The sequence below is a fragment of the Lissotriton vulgaris genome, chromosome 1_2 (genome assembly GCF_964263255.1).
Source record: "Lissotriton vulgaris chromosome 1_2, aLisVul1.2, whole genome shotgun sequence".
In the NCBI taxonomy this organism is placed as follows: Eukaryota; Metazoa; Chordata; class Amphibia; order Caudata; family Salamandridae; genus Lissotriton; species Lissotriton vulgaris.
In genome coordinates this window covers 127,213,896-127,236,422 of record NC_141686.1, presented here as the reverse complement: position 1 = coordinate 127,236,422, position 22,527 = coordinate 127,213,896, and the positions used below count along the sequence as shown (strand labels likewise).

Genomic DNA, 22,527 nt, shown 5'->3' with positions numbered 1-22,527 from the left:
TGCCGCCAAAGACGACGCCGAAGGCTTTCGCTCCGAAACATGGGGCCGGGGTGCCCTTGAAGCTGGTGTCTACGCCTAAAGCATCATTGGTAGTGCCGAAGCCTCGGCTCCAGCCACTCGCGGACGAGGAGCGTTGAGAGGTTGTCATCGACGCCAACACAGGCAAGCTCTCTCTCCTTAAAAGGAAGATCACCCCGGAGCCAGTGTTGGAACATTTTCGTATTCCACTCAAAAAGAAGTTGGACTCTGGGGGTACTTCTGCCCCTATGGAGCCTGCATCTTCACAAGGCCTGGAACTCTCACCCACTCACTCTAACGCTGGGGAGGGTGATGGAGACGAGGAGGAGGAGTACAATTATCCAGCGTACTCGGATCCAGAGGAGGTACATGAGCCATGGTCTGCTGGAGGCGACCCTGAGGACCCTCCGTCAGGACACGAGCCGCAGCTTTTTGCTGCAAAAACTTCTCCAACAGAGGACTCTGCAGCCTTCAACGCTCTAATTGAGAGAGCTGCGGCCAATCATGATGTCGACCTCCATGCGGACCCAGTGGACGTCGATTTTCTGTTTGACACTTTCTCGGTGGCTGTAAAGACTGTCAAGACATTGCCAATGCTCAAAGGAGTGCTAAAGCACGCGCCTGAAGTTTTCAGGGAGCCCACCCGGGCGCGAGTCATCAATCCTCGTATTGACAAAAAATACAAGGCAGCGCCCACTGATCCAACGTACATCAAAGGACACTTGCCACTGGACTCTTTGGTTGTATCCAACGCACGCAAGCGGGCAAACTCGCAGACCACGGGTGATGCTCCTCCCCCAGACAAAGAATCGAAGATCTTTGAAGCCTCAGGAAAACGTATTGCTGCACAGGCAGCTAATATCTGGTGCATTTCAAACACGCAAGCCCTACTTGCACGCTACGATAGGGCACACTATGACACCCTAGAAACCCTTCTACAGCACTTACCTGATCAGTACAAAGAGGGAGCTGAAATGTTAATTCAGGAGGGGAAGCTTATCACCAATGCTTCCATTAAGTGCGCACTGGATGTGGCTGATACCGCCTCCAGAGCTATAAACACTAGCGTGCTACTGCGTAGGCATGCATGGCTTAGGATATCAGGCTTTAAACCAGACATACAAACTACGATCTTAAACCAAACAGTTAATCCAGACCACCTGTTTGGGCCAGAAGTGGATGCAACCCTTGAAAAGATGAAAAAAGACACTGACACTGCTAAGTCTATGGGGGCCCTACAGTCCCAGCAGTTTCGGGGTGGTTCCTTTCGCCGCTCCAATAACAGAGGCACCTCAAGGGGTCAGGCATCGCAATCTACGCAATACTATAAAAGCAACACCCAGACCTCATACACCAACAAGGGTAGAGGTGGTTACAGGGGCAACAACGTCAAAGGCAGGGGACGTGGGAACAACAGCTCCAGGTCCTCCGCCACCAACAAACGGTGACGCCTTGTCGCTGCCCCCCGACCACACAACACCAGTCGGGGGGAGACTCCAGCAGTTCCTGCCCGCGTGGAAATCCATCACCACGGACAGGTGGGTCAGATCTCTTATCCAATACGGTTACTGTCTGGAGCTCACTTCCACTCCACCAAACATACCTCCAAGAAACCGTCCTATGTCCGGCAAGCACTTGCACTTGTTGCAGCAGGAGGTCCAGGTCATGCTGCAAAAAGGGGCAATAGAGCTCGTTCCACTGCAAGAAAGGGGAACAGGGGTTTACTCTCTGTACTTTCTAATCCCCAAAAAGGACGGATCCCTCAGGCCCATCCTGGACCTCAGGCCCCTCAACTGGTACATTCTGTCAGAACACTTCCATATGCTCACGTTGCAGCAGTTTCTCCCTCTGCTTCGGCAGGGGGACTTCCTGGCTACTCTGGATCTCAAGGATGAATACTTTCACATTCCCCTGCATCCTTCACACAGGAAGTACCTCAGGTTCACCATTCAAGACCAGCACTACCAGTTCAGGGTTCTGCCTTTCGGGGTCACCACAGCGCCCAGGGTCTTTACAAAGTGCCTGGCGACTGTGGCGGCGCATCTAAGACGTCAAAACATTCACGTCTACCCCTATCTGGACGACTGGCTCATTCAGGCACAGTCGGAACAACAGTGCGCCGACCACGTGTCCCGCACCATTCATCTCCTGCACGATCTGGGATTCTCACTGAATTACCCGAAATCCCATCTCCAGCCCGCCCACATACGGCAATATCTGGGCGCGACGATAAACACTCTGGCAGCCACTGCGCAGCCAAATTCAGTGAGAGTCGCCAGTATTCAGACGCTGATCCAACGATTCAGACCTCAGCACTCGCTTCCAGCAAAAGTGTTCATGCAGTTGATAGGCATGATGGCCTCCTGCATCTCCATTGTCCCGCACGCGAGGTTACGTATGCGCCCGCTCCAGGAGTGCCTCGCACGTCAGTGGACTCAGGCTCACGGGCAACTAACAGACCTAGTGTTGGTGAGCGGTCGGGCGTACAACTCTCTGCATTGGTGGAATCCACAAAACCTTTGCAAGGGCCGACCGTTCCACGAGCCTGTGCCACAGATTATCCTGACAACGGACGCTTCTTTCCAGGGATGGGGAGCGCATGTACTCCACTACACAGTGCAGGGACTATGGACACTACAGCAAAGGAAGATGCACATCAATGTATTGGAACTGATGGCGATCTTCATGGCCTTAAAGGCATTCAAAGTACATCTGTGCAACAAGGTCGTGTTGATCCGGACGGAAAACATGACGGCCATGTACTACATTCAGAAACAGGGGGGGCACACACTCTCCGCAGCTGTCTCATCTGGCTCAGAGCATGTGGAAGTGGGCCATTCAGAGGAACATTTTCCTGATGGCAGAACGTCTCCCAGGCAAAGACAATCAGATGGCGGACCTGCTCAGCAGGCACAGCCACCAAATGCACGAGTGGGAGATACATCCATCAGTACTCCAACCGTACTTCCAAAGGTGGGGTCATCCAGAGATAGACCTGTTCGCCACAAAGGAGAACGCAAAATGCCAAAGCTTCGCCGCCAGGTTCCCACACCCGCAATCGCAGGGCAATGCGATGTGGATGAACTGGTCAGGCAGATTTGGGTACGCTTTTCCCCCAGCACCTCTGATACCGCTGGTGGCACGCAAGCTCAGGCAGCACTCGATGACTCTCATCCTGGTTGCTCCAACGTGGGCTCGCCAACCATGGTACACCACGTTTCTGGAACTTTCCGTGGTACTGCATCAAAGGCTTCATCTCACACCCAGCCTTCTGACGCAGAGCCATGGCGACATTCAGCACCCAGATCCGCAACAGCTCAACCTGGCGATCTGGCTCCTGAAGTCCTAGAGTTTGGCTACCTCAATCTTCCCCCCGATTGCATGGACATCATTCGGGAGGCAAGAAAGCCCACCACTAGAGCATGTTATGCGGCTAAATGGAAGCGGTTTGTCATTTATTGTGCAAACCACGACATTAACCCGCTGGATGCTTCCATTCAGAACATCATATGTTACCTGTTCCATCTGTACCAATGCAATTTGGCATATTCTTCCATCCGCATTCACCTGTCTGGGATGGCCGCATACCTCCAGAATAGGCAACACCTATCACTTTTCAAGGTTCCTGCTATCAAGGCATTTCTGGAAGGACTCAAAAGGGTCATTCCACCACGGACACCACCAGCTCCAGAATGGAACCTCAATGTGGTTCTTACAAGGCTGATGGGTCCTCCTTTCGAGCCACTACACTCTTGTGAGCTTCAGTTTCTGACTTGGAAAGTGGCTTTCTTAGTAGCAATTACATCGCTACGGAGGGTTAGTGAGTTGCAGGCCCTCACCATCCAAGAACCTTTTTTCCAAGTCCATGCGAACAGGGTGGTGCTCCGCACTAACCCTAAATTTCTACCCAAGGTGGTATCTCAATTCCACATAAACCAGACAATTGAGTTGCCATTGTTTTTTCAAAACCCTGAGTCGCTGGCGGAGCGGATGCTCCACACCCTTGACGTCAAAAGAGCCCTAATGTACTACATTGACAGGACAAAGGATTTTCGAAAGACTTCGAAGCTTTTCGTTGCCTTTGCATCACACCACAAGGGTAACGCTATTTCCAAAGCTGGTATCGCTAGGTGGATCGTGAAATGTATTCAGATCTGTTACGCTAAGGCTAAACGCACTCTTACAATTCCACCAAGAGCCCACTCCACCAGAAAGTTGGGGGCCTCTATGGCTTTCCTTGGGAACATTCCCTTAAAGGATATATGTAGAGCAGCCACATGGTCTACCACACATACATTTACTAAACATTACTGTGTAGACGTGCACTCTAAACAGCAAGCAGCTGTAGGGCAGGCTGTTCTCAAGACACTTTTCCGAACTGCTGCAGCTGGCACGGGCGGCCGCCGCTAATGGAGGGACTGCTATGTATTCTATGCACAGATATGAATTCAGCAGCCCACATGCCTCGAACTGCAAATGTTACTTACCAGTATACATCTGTTCTTGGCATGTAGGGCTGCTGACATTCATATCGCCCGCCCTCCTCCCCGGCGCCTGTAGCAGCTGCAGTATTCATGTATATGCTCATAGCATGGTCATCACTCTCATAGTTCACTCCATCTCGGCCACAATGGCTAAAAACAATCTGGGGATGGAGGCGATGCCCATGCGCACTGTAGTCCAGGGGAGGAGCCACCTATCTCGTGATACTTCGAAGACTCTTCCAGGACAACAATGTGCAATCATCCGGACCCAACACTAGGCGGCGATCTATGCACAGATATGAATGTCAGCAGCCCTACATGCCAAGAACAGATGCATACTGGTAAGTAGCATTTGCAATAGTGCTAACAGAACTCATGAAGGCACCCTTTGAACCAATGCATAAAACCTCACTACAGATGCTAACGTTAAAAACAGCATTCCTAATGGCAATCACCTCGCTGCACAGAGTAAGCGAACTATAGGCATTGACGCTACAGGAACCCTACATACAAATTCACAACGATAGGGTGGTGATGAGAACGGACCCACACTTTATGCCAAAGGTGGTGTCCAAGCTCCACATCAACCAAGCAATCCAAATACCGAGTTTCTTCCAGAAACCAACAACAAAAGCAGAAAGAGCACTGCACACTCTGGACGCGAGACGTGCAGTCATGCATTACATAGAAAGAATTTAAGACCACAGGAAAACGAAAGTTTTTAGTGTCATTTGCAGAAAGCTTCATGGGCAAAGCTGTTACTAAAGGGACAATTGCACGATGGATCACGCAAGTTATACAATTCTGCCACAAACAAGCTGGGCAAGAACTAACAGAGGAGCCACGGGCCCATTCAACAAGGAAAAAGGGAGCTACAATAGCCTTCTTGGCAAACACTCCCATTCAGGACATATGCCTGGCGGCAACATGGGCTTCTGTGCACACGTTTACAAAACACTACTGTGTGGATGTACAAGGAAGCACAAGTGGGACAGAAAGTGCTTCAGCACATATTCAAGAACAGAAGCTCATCTTCCACCCAGCCGCCACAATAACAAACCGCTACAAAGTCTATGCACAGCTAGTGAATCCAGAAAGATTCACGCTGCAAAACGAATAGTTTCTTACCTGTGGGTGTAGTTTTGCAGCTTGAAGATCTTTCTGGATTCACTAGCGAACCCACCCACCTCCGCCAGAAAGATGAGGCTGAAGAAAAGAGGTGGTGCAAAAAAAAAAGGGTTTATGAAACTTCAAGGAAAAGAGCGGTAAAAGAAAAGATCAAAACATTGCCATACTATTCGGAAACAGAACACAAACGGAAAAGAAAAAAGAATCCGAAGATGGCGCCCAAGGGTGGGAGCTTCCGCAGGAAGCATGCCGACGTCACAGGAAGGACATCAAGAGGTGGGACGTCGACGCCCACCTGGGCTACAAAAAAAAAGAAAAGACTACGATTCCGGACCCAACCACTAGACCGCGGAATAATGCACAGCATAGTGAATCTAGAAAGATCTTCAAGCTGCAAAACTACACCGACAGGTAAGAAACTATTCGTTATGGCTCATCCAACCTTTTACATCTAGGAGGCAGTTCCTGAAACGTTCTGCTGTAGCTTCTACTGACTGGGAGATAGACACTACAATTTGTGTGTCGTCGGCGTACGACACTAAAAGCAGGCCATGTGATTTAATTAGCGCAGCTAAAGGTGTGACATATAGATTGAACAATGTGGGCGATAAGGCCGAGCCTTGGGGTACACCTCCTGGGAGAGAGTATTCATCAGATTGAAGGCCTCCCCAGTGTACTTGTTGAATTCGAGCGTCCAGAAAGGATGTTAGAAGGGCCAGAGCAGTATCTGTAATGCCCAAGGTTCTCAATCTGTTTAGTAGTACCGAATGGTTTACTGTGTCGAACGCCGCTCTTTAGTCTAATAGGATCAGGGCCGTTCTGCCGCCTTCATCCATTGTCCTGCGTATGTCCTCCGTTGCCATGATTAGGGCAGACTCCGTTGAGTCACGGAGAACTACCCAAGAACGCACTTGGGTATAGCTCTATCACTGCCTGCAAAGCAAAATAGTGCTCCTTTTCTGTCAACCGTTAATGTGTGCCTGTGATTTCTTTTCTGTAACATCATTACACTCACTCATATATTCATTTAAGACCCCATTTTGGGTGTAGTTGTGAATGTGGCACAAGGTTTGTTTAGACGGATATTTGGTTTACTGATAAGACTGTATTAGGTTTGAGAGACAGTGTTGTATTCCTCTGGTTGCATTGTAGACTTGTTTCTGCTACTGTTTATCTAGGCTTCACTGTCTCAGTTATGTTTTATGGGGTTATTTACGCTGTTTTCTATCACACAAACTTGGCCCAAGGGTGTTGGAAATTCTGTACAAAAGATATTGAATAAAAATGTAAATGTTGAACGCAAAATAATAACATAACCAAGGCATGGGTTACAAGTGTTGGTTGAAAAGCAGATAGTAAAGTAACTCCAGGGTAACTGCCACCAGAGCAGGCCTGCAAGGTTTCCACAAGGAGCAGAGTGGATCTTCAGTCCTACACAGTCAAAATGTCTATGGAACAGGAGGGTTTTTAGCTCCTTTTTAAAGGTGAAAGTGTTGTGGTAGTGCAGAGGTCTGGTGGAGACAAATTCCAAATACTGGTACTGGTGCTGGAGAATGGCGAGATTTGTCAACTTGAAGAGCGGTCTGTATCAGATTACAGGATGCCCAATAAATATCAAAAGATCTGAGACCCTGACTGTAGCATTTTGGTCTGGCAATAGGTATGAGTAGAAAGTTACTTATTAAACTGTATGCAAAGGCAGGAAATTACTTTTCAAAGGTCTAAATTACTTGGTGTTCTTAAAGATACCATTAACACTGTTGTGCTATGTGCGCTTTTATTTTATTTCTTGATAAAAATGAATTTAAATATTATATAAAAATGTAGGCGGCTCAAGGAGAAGAGATTGTCCATTTCTTGAACCTCATTGACTGCACAAGGTTTTCAATTTTAAATAGGGGAATGGAAGTGATGCAGGCCATTTTAAATTAAGCATCGCCTTTGTGGCACGCCAGTTAATTGACGCAAAACAAGCCAATAGGTCTTACCTATGCAAGAGCTGTTGGCTTTGTCAATGTGTTTTAGAAAAGTTGTACACCAGTGTGGCTGCTTCTCAGCCTGACTAAAGGTTTGTGGGGTAGGGGAGAGTTGTGTAGAGATTAGTGGAATAGAGTGTTGTAGAGTGGAGTGGCCTGGTGTAGAGTGGAGTGTTGTGGTGTAGTGGAGCATATTGTGTCATTTCATAGAGGGGTTGAGTGTTGAAGAGGGGCATATAGTGGCATAGCATGGTGTGGAGTAGTATTGTAGAGGGGTGTAGAGTGGCGTAGCATGGAGTGGAGTAGCGTGTCATGGAGTAGTGTCTTGTCTTAGAGTCAAGGTGCGTAGAGTTAAGTGACATACGGTGGAGGGCGTAGAGTGGCGTAGCACAGAGTGGAGATAACTGGACTAAAGTGTGGTGGAGTGTTGTATCGTGGAGTGATGTAGAGTGGGGTAAAGTGGCATAGAATATGCTGTTGTAGGATGCAGTTAGTGTCATGGTCTAGTTTGCGTCATAGATTAGAGGGACTTAGAGTGTCATGGAGTGCAATAAAGTGTCATAGAGTTGATTAGAATACAGTGGAGTGGTGAGGTGGAGAGGAGTAGAGTGGAGTGTGGAGGAGTAGAGTGGAGTGTGGAGGAGTAGAGTGGAGTGTGGAGGAGTAGAGTGGAGTGTGGAGGAGTAGAGTGGAGTGTGGAGGAGTAGAGTGGAGTGTGGAGGAGTAGAGTGGAGTGTGGAGGAGTAGAGTGGAGTGTGGAGGAGTAGAGTGGAGTGTGGAGGAGTAGAGTGGAGTGTGGAGGAGTAGAGTGGAGTGTGGAGGAGTAGAGTGGAGTGTGGAGGAGTAGAGTGGAGTTGAGTGTCGAGTCGTAGAGTGGCCTAGAGTTGAGTGTCGAGTCGTAGAGTGGCCTAGAGTTGAGTGTCGAGTCGTAGAGTGGCCTAGAGTTGAGTGTCGAGTCGTAGAGTGGCCTAGAGTTGAGTGTCGAGTCGTAGAGTGGCCTAGAGTTCTGTGTCGAGTCGTAGAGTGGCCTAGAGTTGAGTGTCGAGTCGCAGAGTGGCCTAGAGTTGAGTGTCGCGTCGTAGAGGGGAGTAGTGTTGTAGAGTGAACTGACATAGAGTGGAGTATGCATGGTGTGATAGCGCACTGCCGTTACAGGCAACACAGTTTCAATTGAAAAGACCTTCACATTTGCACAGACATACAGTTTTTCTGATAAAACTATACAGCGTACAAACGTTAATGTGTGGAAATGGCATCACCAACTGTATTTATTTGTTTTGATTATATTAAAATATTTATTTTCTCCACACTTCAGAATTACAAAGAAATGTGCCTCATTGGTGCTTCCCCAATTCTGAAATATTTGCGCAGTTCATTTACATACATTTAAATTTTGTTGTGTGCTAGAAAAAATATCCTACAGCCTTTCGTCTCACCTGGGTACCCTGCAGGATTGCCACATAAATCCTATCCCTTTGAAGTCAAAGCACGAAAAATAAACACTTAGCTCCCTCTGAATACAGAGCCTGACATTTGACCGGTCATTGAATACGCAGCAAATGTGATAAGATGGGAACAAAATTGAAAGGCTGTTTACCTCAGCGAGTTTGTGGAAGAATACAGTAAATTGGGTTTGCTCCACGGTATGGATTAACTCAAGCTAGATGGCCTAAAACAAATAAAACCAGCAATTAAGAAGGCAAGAAAATGTGAGTTGCAAAGCCAATTGGAATCAATGGACAGAATGCATTCTCAGAGCAGCTTTCTGAATGTCCCGAAGATGTCTTCAGCACACCACACGGCTGGGCTTTCTGGTAGACTTCGACTTCACAAAATAAGCAGCAGTTGCATTCTGACTCCAGTGACAGACAACCTTTAGGAAGGCCATTGATGAATGAATTGCTATGCGAATCTGGAACGTACAAATGCCTGAGCTAAGGACTTTAAATCACGGTCATAAATTGACTGTCTGCTACAGCAGAGCAGTTCGAGTTGAATCATCCACTTTTGCCCGTAGCAGAAATTTGTATTTGTAGATTAAGTTTGTTGTGAAATTTACTCGGGGATTTCACATTTTCCAGAATAACTGGTTCACAGTCTTGAAGAGTTCAGGGCTCAGTCCAAGCGTATACCGCTAGATGGGGCATTTTTGTTGATGTTAATAGAAACTCTGCCTTTGAGGCATGGAATTTTAAGTTGTGATTCAACATCCATGTTTAAACATTTTCATGAGTTTTGGGGAGCGGTGAATTGTCAGTTGGGGATGAGATCTTCATATAGATCTGGGAATTGTTAGCAAATGGATGATAAAGTATCAGAGTTTCTGATACTAACCCCCACGTGGTTCACAATGAATATAGAAAAGAGTGAGAGACAAGATGAAGCCTGTAGGTCTCCTTATAGTAGGCTGCCATTACTAGATAAAGTCTTAGCTATTTTAACCATTTGGGTTGACAGGTAGGAGGAGAACCACCTCATCTTCTGTGCCCATTTGTTCTTTAGGGATTTTGATCAGAGAGCTTTAGTTGACTGCGTCAAACGCCTAGGTGGATTTAGCAGCACAAGTAAGTAGAGGGTCCATGACGTGGAGTGCTTCTTCTGCCACTTGTAGAAGTAAATTTTCAGAGCTACAACCCTGCCTAAAGCTGGCTTGAAAATCGTACAAGAGATTGTGATTCAAAGTTCTTTCTCTCAACTTTTCTCTCCCTGTTTAATCATGTTCTCTAGGAAAGGACGGTCCGCTACACGGACAGAAGTTAGTCATCGCTTAGAAGTGTGTATATATACCCAGCATAAAAGAATGAGGAGCTTGTAAAAGTACCTATATTTTTGCCTGCATAGAACACCTTTGGATTAAATGTGATTTAGCACTTTTGATTGTTTTGGTGGTTAAGAGACATTCTTTTATATGGCAGGTTCCAGTATTTAATGGGGGGAAGGTGGTGTGCACTTACCTTGTCACAAGGTGAGGTAAGAGAGGGAACAGATATGGGGCTTAATGAGAACACACCTGTTGTGCTCTTTCGTTTCTACTACTCTCCCACTTTAACATCACACAGTGCCTTAGTTTTTTCATTTTTTGGATTATCTGTGTTGTTCCATGCTTTTTGTTTTATCTCTCCTGCCTTCAACCTCAAAACCAATGGAGTAAGATGTCCTCCTCTTTCCATGCAGGCAGATGCTGTTATATTCGCAGGACTTTGACAGTGATTGCAGCTCTGGGGAAGAAGACCTGTTTATTCTGTGAGTGTGTCAAATTACTCCCAAGTATAAGTTCCCAATAATCATCTGCTTCATGCCTTAAGAAAGGCAGGCCTGGGTCTTTTTGTTTTGTTTATCCGGAATTTGCCGTGTTTGGAGGGTCTTGGTCAATAATGACGCCTTTGGGTTTGCACTATATCTTAATTCTGTGCCTATGGTGACCAGTGTAATTAATATATGTTAGCTGTTGGGTGCTTTGCTATGAGCATCAATGTTTGAGAGGGAGAGCTGTGACTGAAATTCTCTTGAGTTTTGAGGGTCTGTATGGATTTCCTGTATTGGGTAAGACAGGCTAAGAGTTGTTGTCCAACGTTTCCGAGTTTATGCTCAGATATGTTCCATTCGTTAGCTCCCATCTTGTGTGATCAGTGAAACCTCCATCACCTGTAAAGGGCGGTGGAGCAGTTTCTCTCTTGTCAAGTGGTATGAAGAGGACATTTAAGGCACGGTATCGCCCAGTATGAGTGTTTGAAACCAGCAGTGTGAGCCTGGTGTCTGCACCTCATTTGAAATATATAGCTCCAAGGGGGTGTCTGCATCTTTGGTGGTTTGCATTTAAGGTTCTATTCTCAGTATGCATTTCTTGCTGCACATGAGGATTAACTTTGAAGTACTGGGTCTGTTTTAGTAAATGGAATCTTGAACAGCAGTATACGACCTAATTCTCAAAAGACCGTGATTCTGGTGCTGTTATTCAACTCACTGGTATGTATTCGTTTTACTGTTCAGGGTAGGATGAAGAGCTGCCTCAGTCCCTCCAGGATTCTATCCTTTCAGAGGTGTGAGAGGCTGAGATTCAATAGTGGGGGTAGATGGCGAAAGTTCCTGCGTACCCGTAAGTGATGAAATTCCTAGTGTTATGTATTGGAACTATAGGAACCCATGTCTGCATCACCTGTTTAAAGTAAGGGGGTAGATAGCAAGAATGTACTCTGCATTGTTTAATAGGTGCAGGAGATGAGGTTTAACTGTGTCTCCTGGGAGAGGCGGTGTCTATACAAGCCCCGTCTTACTGAAGCCACATCAGTCTTTTTTGTCTGCACTGTTGAAGTGGATTTGTATGGGTTCAGATGGGCAGAGCTCTTGAACAGGCTGTTTTCTGTGTTCAATAATTTGTCTTTTTTTTTTCTTTGCTGGTATACCCTTACACCTGACTCTGCGAATTTCTAGGTTCTTCATGGAACTGAATAATCGCATTTTCCAGACCCTGCTGGAAGTCTCATCAAGTCAGGACAGGACATTAACTGCAGACCATGCAAGGAGCATGGGCCTGGATCCTCAAGGAGACCGTGGCTTTCTCATGGACCTACTGGAGCTGTATGGCATTGATGTCATGCTTGTCATTGACAACCCCTGCTGTCACTAGCCTGCTGCCTTATGACTTCAAAAAACATGGCTGAACCCTTTTAAACACTGCTAGCAGCATCTGAGTGTCACAAGCATCAGGGACCAAAACACCAGAAGGATCTTCTATGGCACCGCTTTACCAGAGATTTACTTCTTATTTATAGTTGAACATGTGGTTCAACAAGTCGTGGGTGGTGGCGGCTAACTGTTGATTGAAGATGATGCTCTTCTGGAGAGTCCTGACCTCCGTCGGAGCTTTCCTTATTGATGACTGGTTTTATTGCAGCAATTGTAAAGCGGAGAATTGGTTTTGGAGCACACAAATCTTAATTCCCTCAAATTAGATTTCTGAATTGTGGGTCTTGATCACTAGATAGTTCAAGGCTTCTAAAGCTGCCCACCCAAGTTACCATGCGTTGAGCCGGAGGATATATTCTGAAGGAACCTTTCCTTCCCACAACAGTATGATGTTGGTGTAAGTGAAGGAAGACGCACACTGAGAAAAACTGCCTTAGGCTCATGGAATCCTGAAATTTGGTCGGGAATATACTGTGAGGAGAGGGTTTATATTGTCTTATTTGTTGTATTCTCTGCTGCATGATGACCCAGTGCCTATTAGTTTTTAAATTATTTATTGTAGTAGAATTATTTATTTTATTGTTTCACATGCCTTCAAATAATAATGCATTCAGCTTCACTGCCATTCCGCCTTTGTATCTCCTGCCATTGGAAGACATAACTAACAAGGAATCAAACACCTTCTATAGAATGGGTAGACCCTCAGCTGCTGTAAAGACGAGGGGGCATTGTTTAATGGCTGATGCAATCTTCATTGGCCCAACACGTTAGATAACATAATGTTACAAGTGCTTTTTTTGTAAATGTTGCATGCAAATGGGGCTCTTAGCATCAGGACGCTTCGATCTTCAGACAGTCTTTAGTTTTCAGCACTTCTGTTCCGGGGTGTGACTGCTGTTTCTTGGCCCAACATTATGGAAGGCCTTCTCTGTTCTGCCTAGGGTCCTCTCACACCACTTATCTAGAACCAGAACACAGCTAAATGTAGGGGATTGAGGCTTCAATGTTCCTGAAAATGCACAAGAATAATAGTTGGAAGCACTACCGGATAAAGGCAAATGTGTTCAGTGGATACAGACTTGGTACATAGTATACAATGTGAACTGGGATAACCACAGGTACCAATCACAAATCTTCAACTTTAAAACAAGGAAATTACGCAGAGATTCCACCTATTATTTTTGTGGAAGATTACTTTCATCATGTATCCTTGGTACATATTTTGTGCATAATTTCCCTGGTATTCTCAACTCTTCCGTATGATGCATACATTCATAACGTCGGTGGGAATATGATCATTAGAACTTGATATTGGTAAGCAAGTATAGTAGTTTGCCTTCCTTCAACCTTTTGAAAACTATCACATCATGTTCTCTTTGAGGCCCAGTTATCCCGGATGAAAGCAGAGTATTATGTTCTGTACACCAAATTAATGCTGCTACTAGCACTTCTAGAATACGAGCACACTCCGCTTTGTTGAAATTGGGTTGAGCATAGCGATTCTCCAAATTAAATGCGAAGAGAATTTGATTTTCATTAAAGACAGAGGCTAACTTTATGCATTATTTCTTTCATGCTACTCCATGCATCACTTGAAAGACTTTTTACATCCTAAAGTAAACATTATAAAACCGAACATCCGTAACATAGGTTAAGTAACAGAGTACACAATGCCTTTGGGGTAACTTTAGAGATTATTAGGAGAATAAAAACAATGTCCAACACCACATTATCCCAAAGCTTGATTCTTGCAGAAAGTTATGTGTTGTGAATTGCATGAGGGTATAAGATTCCATGATGAGCGAGTTTCACCCTGATGGTACTGACGAACTTCCGATTTCCTTAGTGAAACCCTTTAAAGCAGTTACTAGTGCAATTATTGAATGGTGGGTGAATTATGGACTATGTAATTGGCCAGCTCATTCTTTAAGGGGAGCTATGGCTAGTCAGACCTTTTAGAAAGGCGGCAGATTGGCGGATATCTTGAGGGCCGCTGACTGGCCTAACTCTTTTACATTTGCAAAACATTACTGTAAGCCAATTGAACACATGTCTGATGTGGTAGTATTGGGGGTCTATCAACATGCTTAATGGTAGCCTCCAGTCTTTTAATGAAATAGCAATTCTCCAAATTAAATGCCAATTAATTTCATTATCATTATTATTATTCTTCGTTATTTGTTCAACGCATGACTACCCAGAGGCTTTCCAGCTCTAGCAGCATCAGGCAGAACAGCAGGCTAGATGGTTATAGAGCCGCGTTTTGAAACAACCGGGTTTTGAGAAGCTTCCGGAAGCAGAGATGGTGGGTCACTGAGTGAAGATGTGGAGGAAGGGTGTTCCACAATCTGGATGTGTTACATGAGAAGGAATGGCATCCACATCTTGCCCTTTTCTTTTTATGGACTGAGGTCAGAAATAAGTTAGCCGTGCATTATCATTTCCTGGGACAGTTGAAGGTGATGAGGGGCCCCTTCCCCCAGAGGGTCTTGTGGGCTATACACAACGATTTGAATTATATTATTTAATTGGCAGCCAGTGTAGAGTCTTCAAGGCCAGCTTGGCAGACTGAGTTTTAGGAATATTAAGCAGCAACCGGGCTGCACAATTCTGTACAACTTGCAGTTTTCTTATCATTGACTTCAGAACCCTCATATAGTGGGAATTTCTGTCCAGGCTGGACCATGACTCTCCTTGCTGTCATGTGAAGGAGAAGTAGGACTTTCCGAAGCATTCTAAGGCTGCCATAGCAGGTTGCTGCCAGTTTCACTGGTTGGTGATCAAATTTGAAGAATTTAAAAACGCAGGGGCTAACATTATGCCACCCTCCTGTCCCCGAATTTGGGATTTTACCTTTCTTTATCTTCGTTCATCCATTAAGGAGGAAACAAACTTCTCATTACAAAGAAGCAGATTGTTCTATGCATTGACTTAATGTATGTTCGGGATGTTCTGTTCTAAAATGTTTACTTTATGACGTAAAAGGTCTTTAAGTGCCGAATGGAGTGGCATTAAAAGAATATAATGCATAATGGTTGCCTCCGGTCTTGTAATGAAATGTAATTTAAGCTAAGATACCTTTGACCAGAAAATATTGGTATCGTATACAGAAACGGAACAAGTTCAGAAGTTTAAAAGCTTGCCTGGGACAGTGGAGAATAAGGATGTTTATTCAGCTGGGTGTGAACAAAAAGTTACTGTTTTCCTTTGTGTTATATTTAATGGCTTCACATGCTTTGAGTCATTCGCTGTTATGTGTCTGGGAACCTGAGGCAAAGTGTTATAAATAGCAGTATTAAACACATAAAATGTAGGGCTTTATCAACAGTGTTGCTCATAGATTTCAGCAGAAGAAACAGAAATTCTCATTAGCAAAGTTGTCTTTAACAAGCAAGGCCAGCGCCATAAAATTATTGTCAATGAATGAGTAGTCAGAATGCTGTCTAGCATACCGGAGGTTTTAGAGTTGTTTTGAGAAACACCTGGCCCTTTCAGAGCAGAGGCCCAAGACAGTCCTCACGTCCATATCATTCTTTTCATCCTCCGGTGTAGAATCAACCAAAGGTTTACAATTCTGAACATTTTTAGACCAAGAAGCAAAACAAGCATTTCTGACAGATTCCACACTACAGGAAACAGTCTCTTCAATAATAAATAACAAAACCGCTCACTTTCTCCCTTATCCAGGCTTTCCCAAGACTTCAGTCTTAAGGCATACGCTTAGGATATAGGCGATAAATGCTTTCTGCACTTAGGCTGTATACAGATATGTTACATTATTTATTTTTTTAGCCATTCTAGACTTTTCAAGATGTGAAGGAGAGGAAAGCTGTACTGAAGGCGACCACACATTAGGTTGACCCGCAGATGGATCCCAATGATTCCCAGGAAGGTGTTGGAAGCCCTAAGAAAAAAAGGAAAGCCCCATAGTTTCCTATCAGTAATATTAAAGTTATGTGGCAATCCATAACTATTTCTGGTTTTGGCAGTACAGTAGAAAAATTTGTAAATGCTGTAAAGAGCAGAGCTCGCTTTGCGAATTTCCTTCACACAACTAGGTAGAATATCTGAAGTAAAGACTTGCTGGGAGGAGAGGATTTCCAAAACTCACCACCACACTGTTGTGTTATGTTAGTTGAGTCTTATAGAGTACACTATCACAGGGAAGTCTCTAGGCAAACCCAGGAAACTTGGAGTCGGATATACTAACATTTTCATTGCAAAAACGGTTGCAAATTGCTCACCTACTTTTGAATGAAAGCAGATTCTGAAAACGCACCTATGTACTAGTAGGTTGGTTTGCAAAAAGAGAATTTGGAGTGTGTTGTAATCTTGATCGACCTAATGAATATTAATAAGGTATTTCACGAATTGCAACTTGCTCCGATTTGATGCCAACACAGGGATGGTGGCACGCATGAGTCTGCAGACCACCGTGCTTGTGATAGCGTTTTAAATAAGGTACATGCTGGGTTTTTTTAAAACAAAAATGCAGCTCCATTTTCTGTATAGATAAAGGTGCTGCAAATACTTGAAGAAAATGCCCATTCATGTAAATTTTGTTTTTTACATTCAACCTTGTGAATAGTTAACCACCTCCTTTGAGGAGTCAGTAACCCATGAATGGTTTGCAACTGAAATTGTAAATCTGAATTTGAAAGGGACACCCTAAGCCCTTCCTATCCAAATTGCAAATCGGTACCCAGATACCGAATCCCAAAATGGGTTTAGTACATTTGTAAAAGTCACGGAGAAGTGTGGCTCACCGGTTAGAGGCGGCAGACCCAGAAGCAGAGGTCGGCCCGGGACCAGGGTTCAATTCCCGACGCGGCAGGGTACGGAACCAATGTCGGCGGGCTTGATAAATCTCTCCTCCGTGCCTCTCTAACCATGGGTCCCACGCTGCAACTCTGGGCAATAGCTTGTTTAATCTCCACAACGGCCCCCTCGCTGCCGGGGATGCCTAGCTTCACCTTGGGGATGCCCAATAGGGACCATCTCATAGGGAAAGCCAGAACGGGTTCCCCAGCGGTACACAGCGCCAAGAAACCCCAGGGTGAACGTGCGCTCTACAAATTCATACTAACATAACATAACATTTAGTGAATCGCTGGCTTTGCGACCGTTAAATGGCTTTGCACATATGGCCAGAGCTGTTTTAAATGTATTTTTAGAGTATTTCAATTTGTAATATTTTATGGGGAATTACCCATTTATTAAACGAAAATAATTAAAAGTACATTACTTAGCGGCCTGCAGGTCCTTACAATCAATATCTATGTTCCTTACTTCTGGATAGCGTACATTTCCAAAAATGTTCATTCCTTGCACTTTGTTGTGAAACTGCTGTATTTTAAGAATGCCAGGCTTCATTTAGTACAGTTTGGAAAGAGAGCACCTTTGAATGTTAAAGCACACCTTAAGCAGTGATATTATATTTAGGTAGCAGTTTGAGTTTATTATCTTTCACTACAGAAGGATGAAAGAAAACATTTTCACTATGGATGCTGCAATAACAAAGAAGCTGAATATTGTGCAAAACTCCTACATCTCCTTTCGAGCTCATATGGCACTGCAACATCAAATACACTTCTTCGAAATTACCTTACATTGTAATTATTCCTTCTGGTAGCACTCCTATAATAGGCTTTCATTTCATGGTCAGCAGTCAACTATTTTGTAGAGAAAGGTTGCTTCTCAATTGAAATTTCTGCCAAAAATAGTTTTTTGTTCTCATATAAAATGACCACTGCTCTCAACTGGAGAGAAGTATTTATAATGTGAGATGCAAGTGAATTTAACAGAACCCCTGCATCTTTATGATAAGCATAAAAACACACTCCCCTTAGAGTAGACGTTTCACTGTATTTGACATTCACCTCATTCCATGACATTTTCCGTTGAGGCATCTTAGCTTGCAATAGTTGTTGAATTTATGCAACTCATTATTTGTGATTGTACAGTATGTTGCTACAAACTGATATTTTTAACTTGAAGAAAAGAAATAATGTCTTAACTATGTGAAGAAAGTGTCATGTCCTTGTAAGGAGCATACAAATAATGATAAACCTCCCTGAACTAGATATATCTGAAGAGGATAGAAATGGGAACATAAACATGGCAAGTTGTATTTGGCACTGGTATAGAGAAGCTTGGGCTCTAACAAACAGACATACCCTCGCAAGACAATCCAATACGCAAGCTTTTACAGAGCAATAACATCATGCTGAAAATTGAATGCAGACCCACAGGAGATCATACATTTTGAAATTATGCTCGAAGTTATCTGTGGTTTGTGATGCATTCATTGATTTGGTAGGTACAGAAAGGGAAATGAAACTGTGTGTAGGTCAGTTGATGCACATGAGTCTTAAGATTGAGACTGGTGGAGCTGTAGTGTACATTACGTCTCTCAATCATGGACATTATGAAAACAGTAAAACGGATTTGAAACAAAAAATAAGAGTGCCTTATTCTGGCTCTCATCCAGTACCCATCTCTTAGGCACCTTAAAGAGCTTCTGCTCGGTTTTAAATGGTTGCCCTCTATAATCTATATGTCCGATACCCATATTTTCACAGTCAAAGCTGCTTTCTCTAAATATCAGAGTGGATTAGAGCCACACAGATAAATAAGGAAAAGTTAACTGATAATGCTCATCAAACTCTTTTGGATTACCAATGCCCATGTATATTAGGCTTGCTCAGCTTCAAATATTAAGAACACATGGAAGTGACATGTGAATGACAAAGCATGAGGGTCTACTAGTTAATGGGAGTGCCTTGTAGCATATCCATCAGCCTCAGCATCATTATCTAAGGCATGGTTTGATGGCACATTACATAGTGGCATACATTATGTAAGAATTGTTGGTATAAAGAAGACTAAAAGCACCTTGGTCACTATTTGTGAGAACTCTTTCTTGATTGTGTTTTGGCACTGATCCTTGCTTTAATCATGTTCATAAAGTGATCTCTTGCATATTTAGTGATGCCATTAGAGAGCTCCCCACTCTTACCTAAGCAAGGAATTTTGGTGTGTTGATGATTCTGTGTTACACATTATTCCAGTCCTAAAAAAAAAGATCGTAAACATTAATTTTGCGTGCAATGCATATGGCAGTACTTTTCAGATATACAAGGTATTATTGGGGCCATTGGATTCATTCAGTAATGGAGGACCAAAATATGGTACGGGATTAACTAAATTATGTTTTAAGAAAAGGCAAATTATTTGACGTAATGCTGCACATGCTGTGCCAGTACTGCTTCACTGTTCATTTACATGTTGGTAGTCGGAGCACAAATTTTACCTCAGTAGTACCAATTTGAGGGTTGAATACAGCAATAAGTAGTTGAAAAGTGACCAATTAACCATTGCAGAAGTTCTTCCATTGAATATGTGGAACTTATTTTAGTAACTTTGATCCATTTGAGGTCAAAATGAAATGTTTTTGGTTGAAATCTGCAAATTATCCAGCAGATATTAGATTATGTGGTAAGTGCGGTAAATCCATATTTATGTGCAAGCACTAATTCACATAATTCTACGGGCCCTGGCTATGGCCTACTCCTATATTCAGTGTCTGTAGGAGGAGTGTGTTTTTGGAAGTTAAGGCAGTCACCCATATGTCCCGCTTTTTAGAGAATTCATTAAATACATTTATTTCAACCTTTCACATAAACAATTGAATTAACATAATTCCATCTCATTATGCCCAATGTTGTTTGTATTTACTGACCAATAAGATATCCTAATATTGAAACATTATCTTGCAGGTTAAAATAGAACCCTGTATGTAAACCCCATCTTTGACCTGTTGCAGCATCACGCTGGGTGGTACACATGTAGGATTTGGGCAGTTAGACATGCACTGAATTATCCAGCAGCCTGAAATGACCCAATAAAATTTGTTGGGAATTCTATTTGTAACTGTTTTTTTGTTTACTTTCTTTAATCCTACCAATGTACTTGCTGGCTACAAACAGAAAGCCTTATTGTTATATACATATGTGTTTCAAAATGTTAAATGTCTGCATTCCACAGGAGGTTGGTGATCTGAGTGAAGTCAGTACTACCTTACAACTGATGTATTTTATAATAGGAAATATGATAGGCAGCTGAATAGCATCATGTATGGATTTATGAAACTGAGCCCAAAGAGACAATAAACTATACAGAACCCCAATTCTTTGTGTCTCACTTACTTCAAGGTATTAATTCATATTTATCATAATTGACACTGTTCACAATGCCTTTAAAAAGTTAAAAGGTTAGTAATAGTGTGATCGTGAGTACTGCAGACCCAAAAAGCACATAGTAAAGGGGAACATTTGTGTTGCAAAACTGAATTGCCATATTGAACACTTTTATTCCAACATATAATGATCTTAAATCAAATTTGTAACTGTTATTTGTAAACTCCTCTGTGCGTATTAGGACTAACCTATAGCTTCATTAGGAGAACAAATCGTATTGCAGCTATTTAAACACAAGCAATGCCAAATATCAAAATCTAATACTCAATAGTTCAAAATATGTACACTGGAAACTAGCAGAGTTTTACATTCAAATTCTGATTGGTGTTTCTGACTGCAGATTCCTTAACTTTAGAACATCCCCAGGCTCTGGATCAGAAAGACTTTGCAGCATAGCCCCCGTGTGCCAGTAGGTGGCTTTTAAAGCTAAACATCTACATCTACATCGCATTCAGAATATTGAGGCATTCAATTATTGGGGGCAAATATCTAATCCAAAATATAGAAAAGTAAAGATTTTCTGTACCCATCGCTACATATATCTACCTTGGTAAAAAATATATCCTCATGGAACGTGGATGTGGAGTTTGGAATAGTGAAACCATGCTTCCCTGGATGCACTTACCTTTCGATATTTTGTCCCTCGATATTCTGTCCACAATATTTTGGTATGAGGCTTTTCTTGGTCTCGATATTCTGTAGTACAGTTAGTGCGGTGAAGTCCTTCGAAGTTTTGCCTTTGTGGGCGGATCCAAAGCTAGATCCTGTTTCTTGTCAGTTGACTAGTTTTTTCTCAAAATATCTTTCAGTTTGCAAGCAAATATGTCTCTCCCTAAAACTACAGGGTTTAGGCCTCGTAGAGACTGTTGCAAACAAATATCCGTGACAGATGCCATGTGATGTGTCTCTGGTGTTTGGGGTAGGCCATCACTCCAACTTGTGCGAGGAGTGTGCCCTGATGCACCCAAAGGCAATCCGGAACCATGAAGCAAAGCAGTACATTGCTGAACACATGAAAAAAGTTGCATAAGAGCCTTTCCTGTTTGAAATTAAGAGTTTGGACCCTATCCCACTCTCTGGGCCGGTCACAGGACCGGTCATCATTGCTAGCCTAGTCTCTGAGTAAGTCAAAATCCCAAAATAAATACAAGAAGTCTGAGTGGGCCTCATCCCACCCATGCCATTCTATCTGAGAAGTCACTAGGACGTCAAGGTGCCCTGCTGTCTCGCTCCCGGTCCCCTACTGAGAAGTTGATTCCACAGCTGATTTCAATGCACCCCAAATCTTTGGGTCCATTGGCGACACCACAACAGTTGGCGGACTTTAAACAGGCCATGCTCCACATCGTCCGCACCCTTCCAGCTACCTCTGGGCTCCATGGATTCGTGAAGGCTTCCAGTGTGGTTACTGCTAGCAAGTCTGCCCTCAGCGATGTCTGTGATTCCTGCACTTGCTTTGAGTTCAGGGCCAACTATCCCAGCACCACGTTCCATGTGGATTCTTGCAGAGTCGACACCTGCACTCACTCGGCTGGAGGAGGATGTCTATCTCCTAGCTCTGTCTGACTCTGAGCCAAATCAGTCTCAACCTCATCTTTGCTCAGTCCCTACGCGCCTAGCCATTCTATACTCAAGCCAGGACCTTTGCCCAGGACCACCGTCCAGTGCTTCAACAACTGTTCGGACACTACTGTGACCATAGCCTAGCAGGATTTGTTAATCATTGTGGGGACACATTCTCTCCACGATATGATAACAATGTATATGTGGACCATCAAGATGCCAGTGGATTGGATACTTCCCCTGACATAGGGCTGGTTTCTCCCTTGGCTGTTCCACAGAAGAGTCTGCTTAATTCACCATGATTATTAGCTGGGTGTCCAAAGTTTTAGATCTGACACTGCCTTCTGTTGAGGTAATGACCAACATCCTCGTGGAAGTGTTAAGTCAGACAATCCTTACTGTCATTCAAGGATG

The 22,527-nt window shown here is 43.8% G+C and overlaps 1 protein-coding gene across 1 annotated transcript in view; it reads left to right on the top strand.

Moving 5' to 3' along the window:
* Window positions 1-20,480, top strand: part of DENND11 (DENN domain containing 11) — a 245,055-nt gene extending 224,575 nt beyond the window's left edge. Inside the window, exons 8-10 of the mRNA XM_086952971.1 lie at window positions 10,781-10,849; window positions 12,038-16,441; window positions 16,999-20,480. Of these exons, the coding sequence (XP_086809097.1) occupies window positions 10,781-10,849; window positions 12,038-12,233 (265 nt within the window). The 3' untranslated portion in view covers window positions 12,234-16,441; window positions 16,999-20,480. The remainder of the gene's footprint in view (window positions 1-10,780; window positions 10,850-12,037; window positions 16,442-16,998) is intronic.
* The last annotated feature ends 2,047 nt before the right edge of the window (window positions 20,481-22,527 follow it).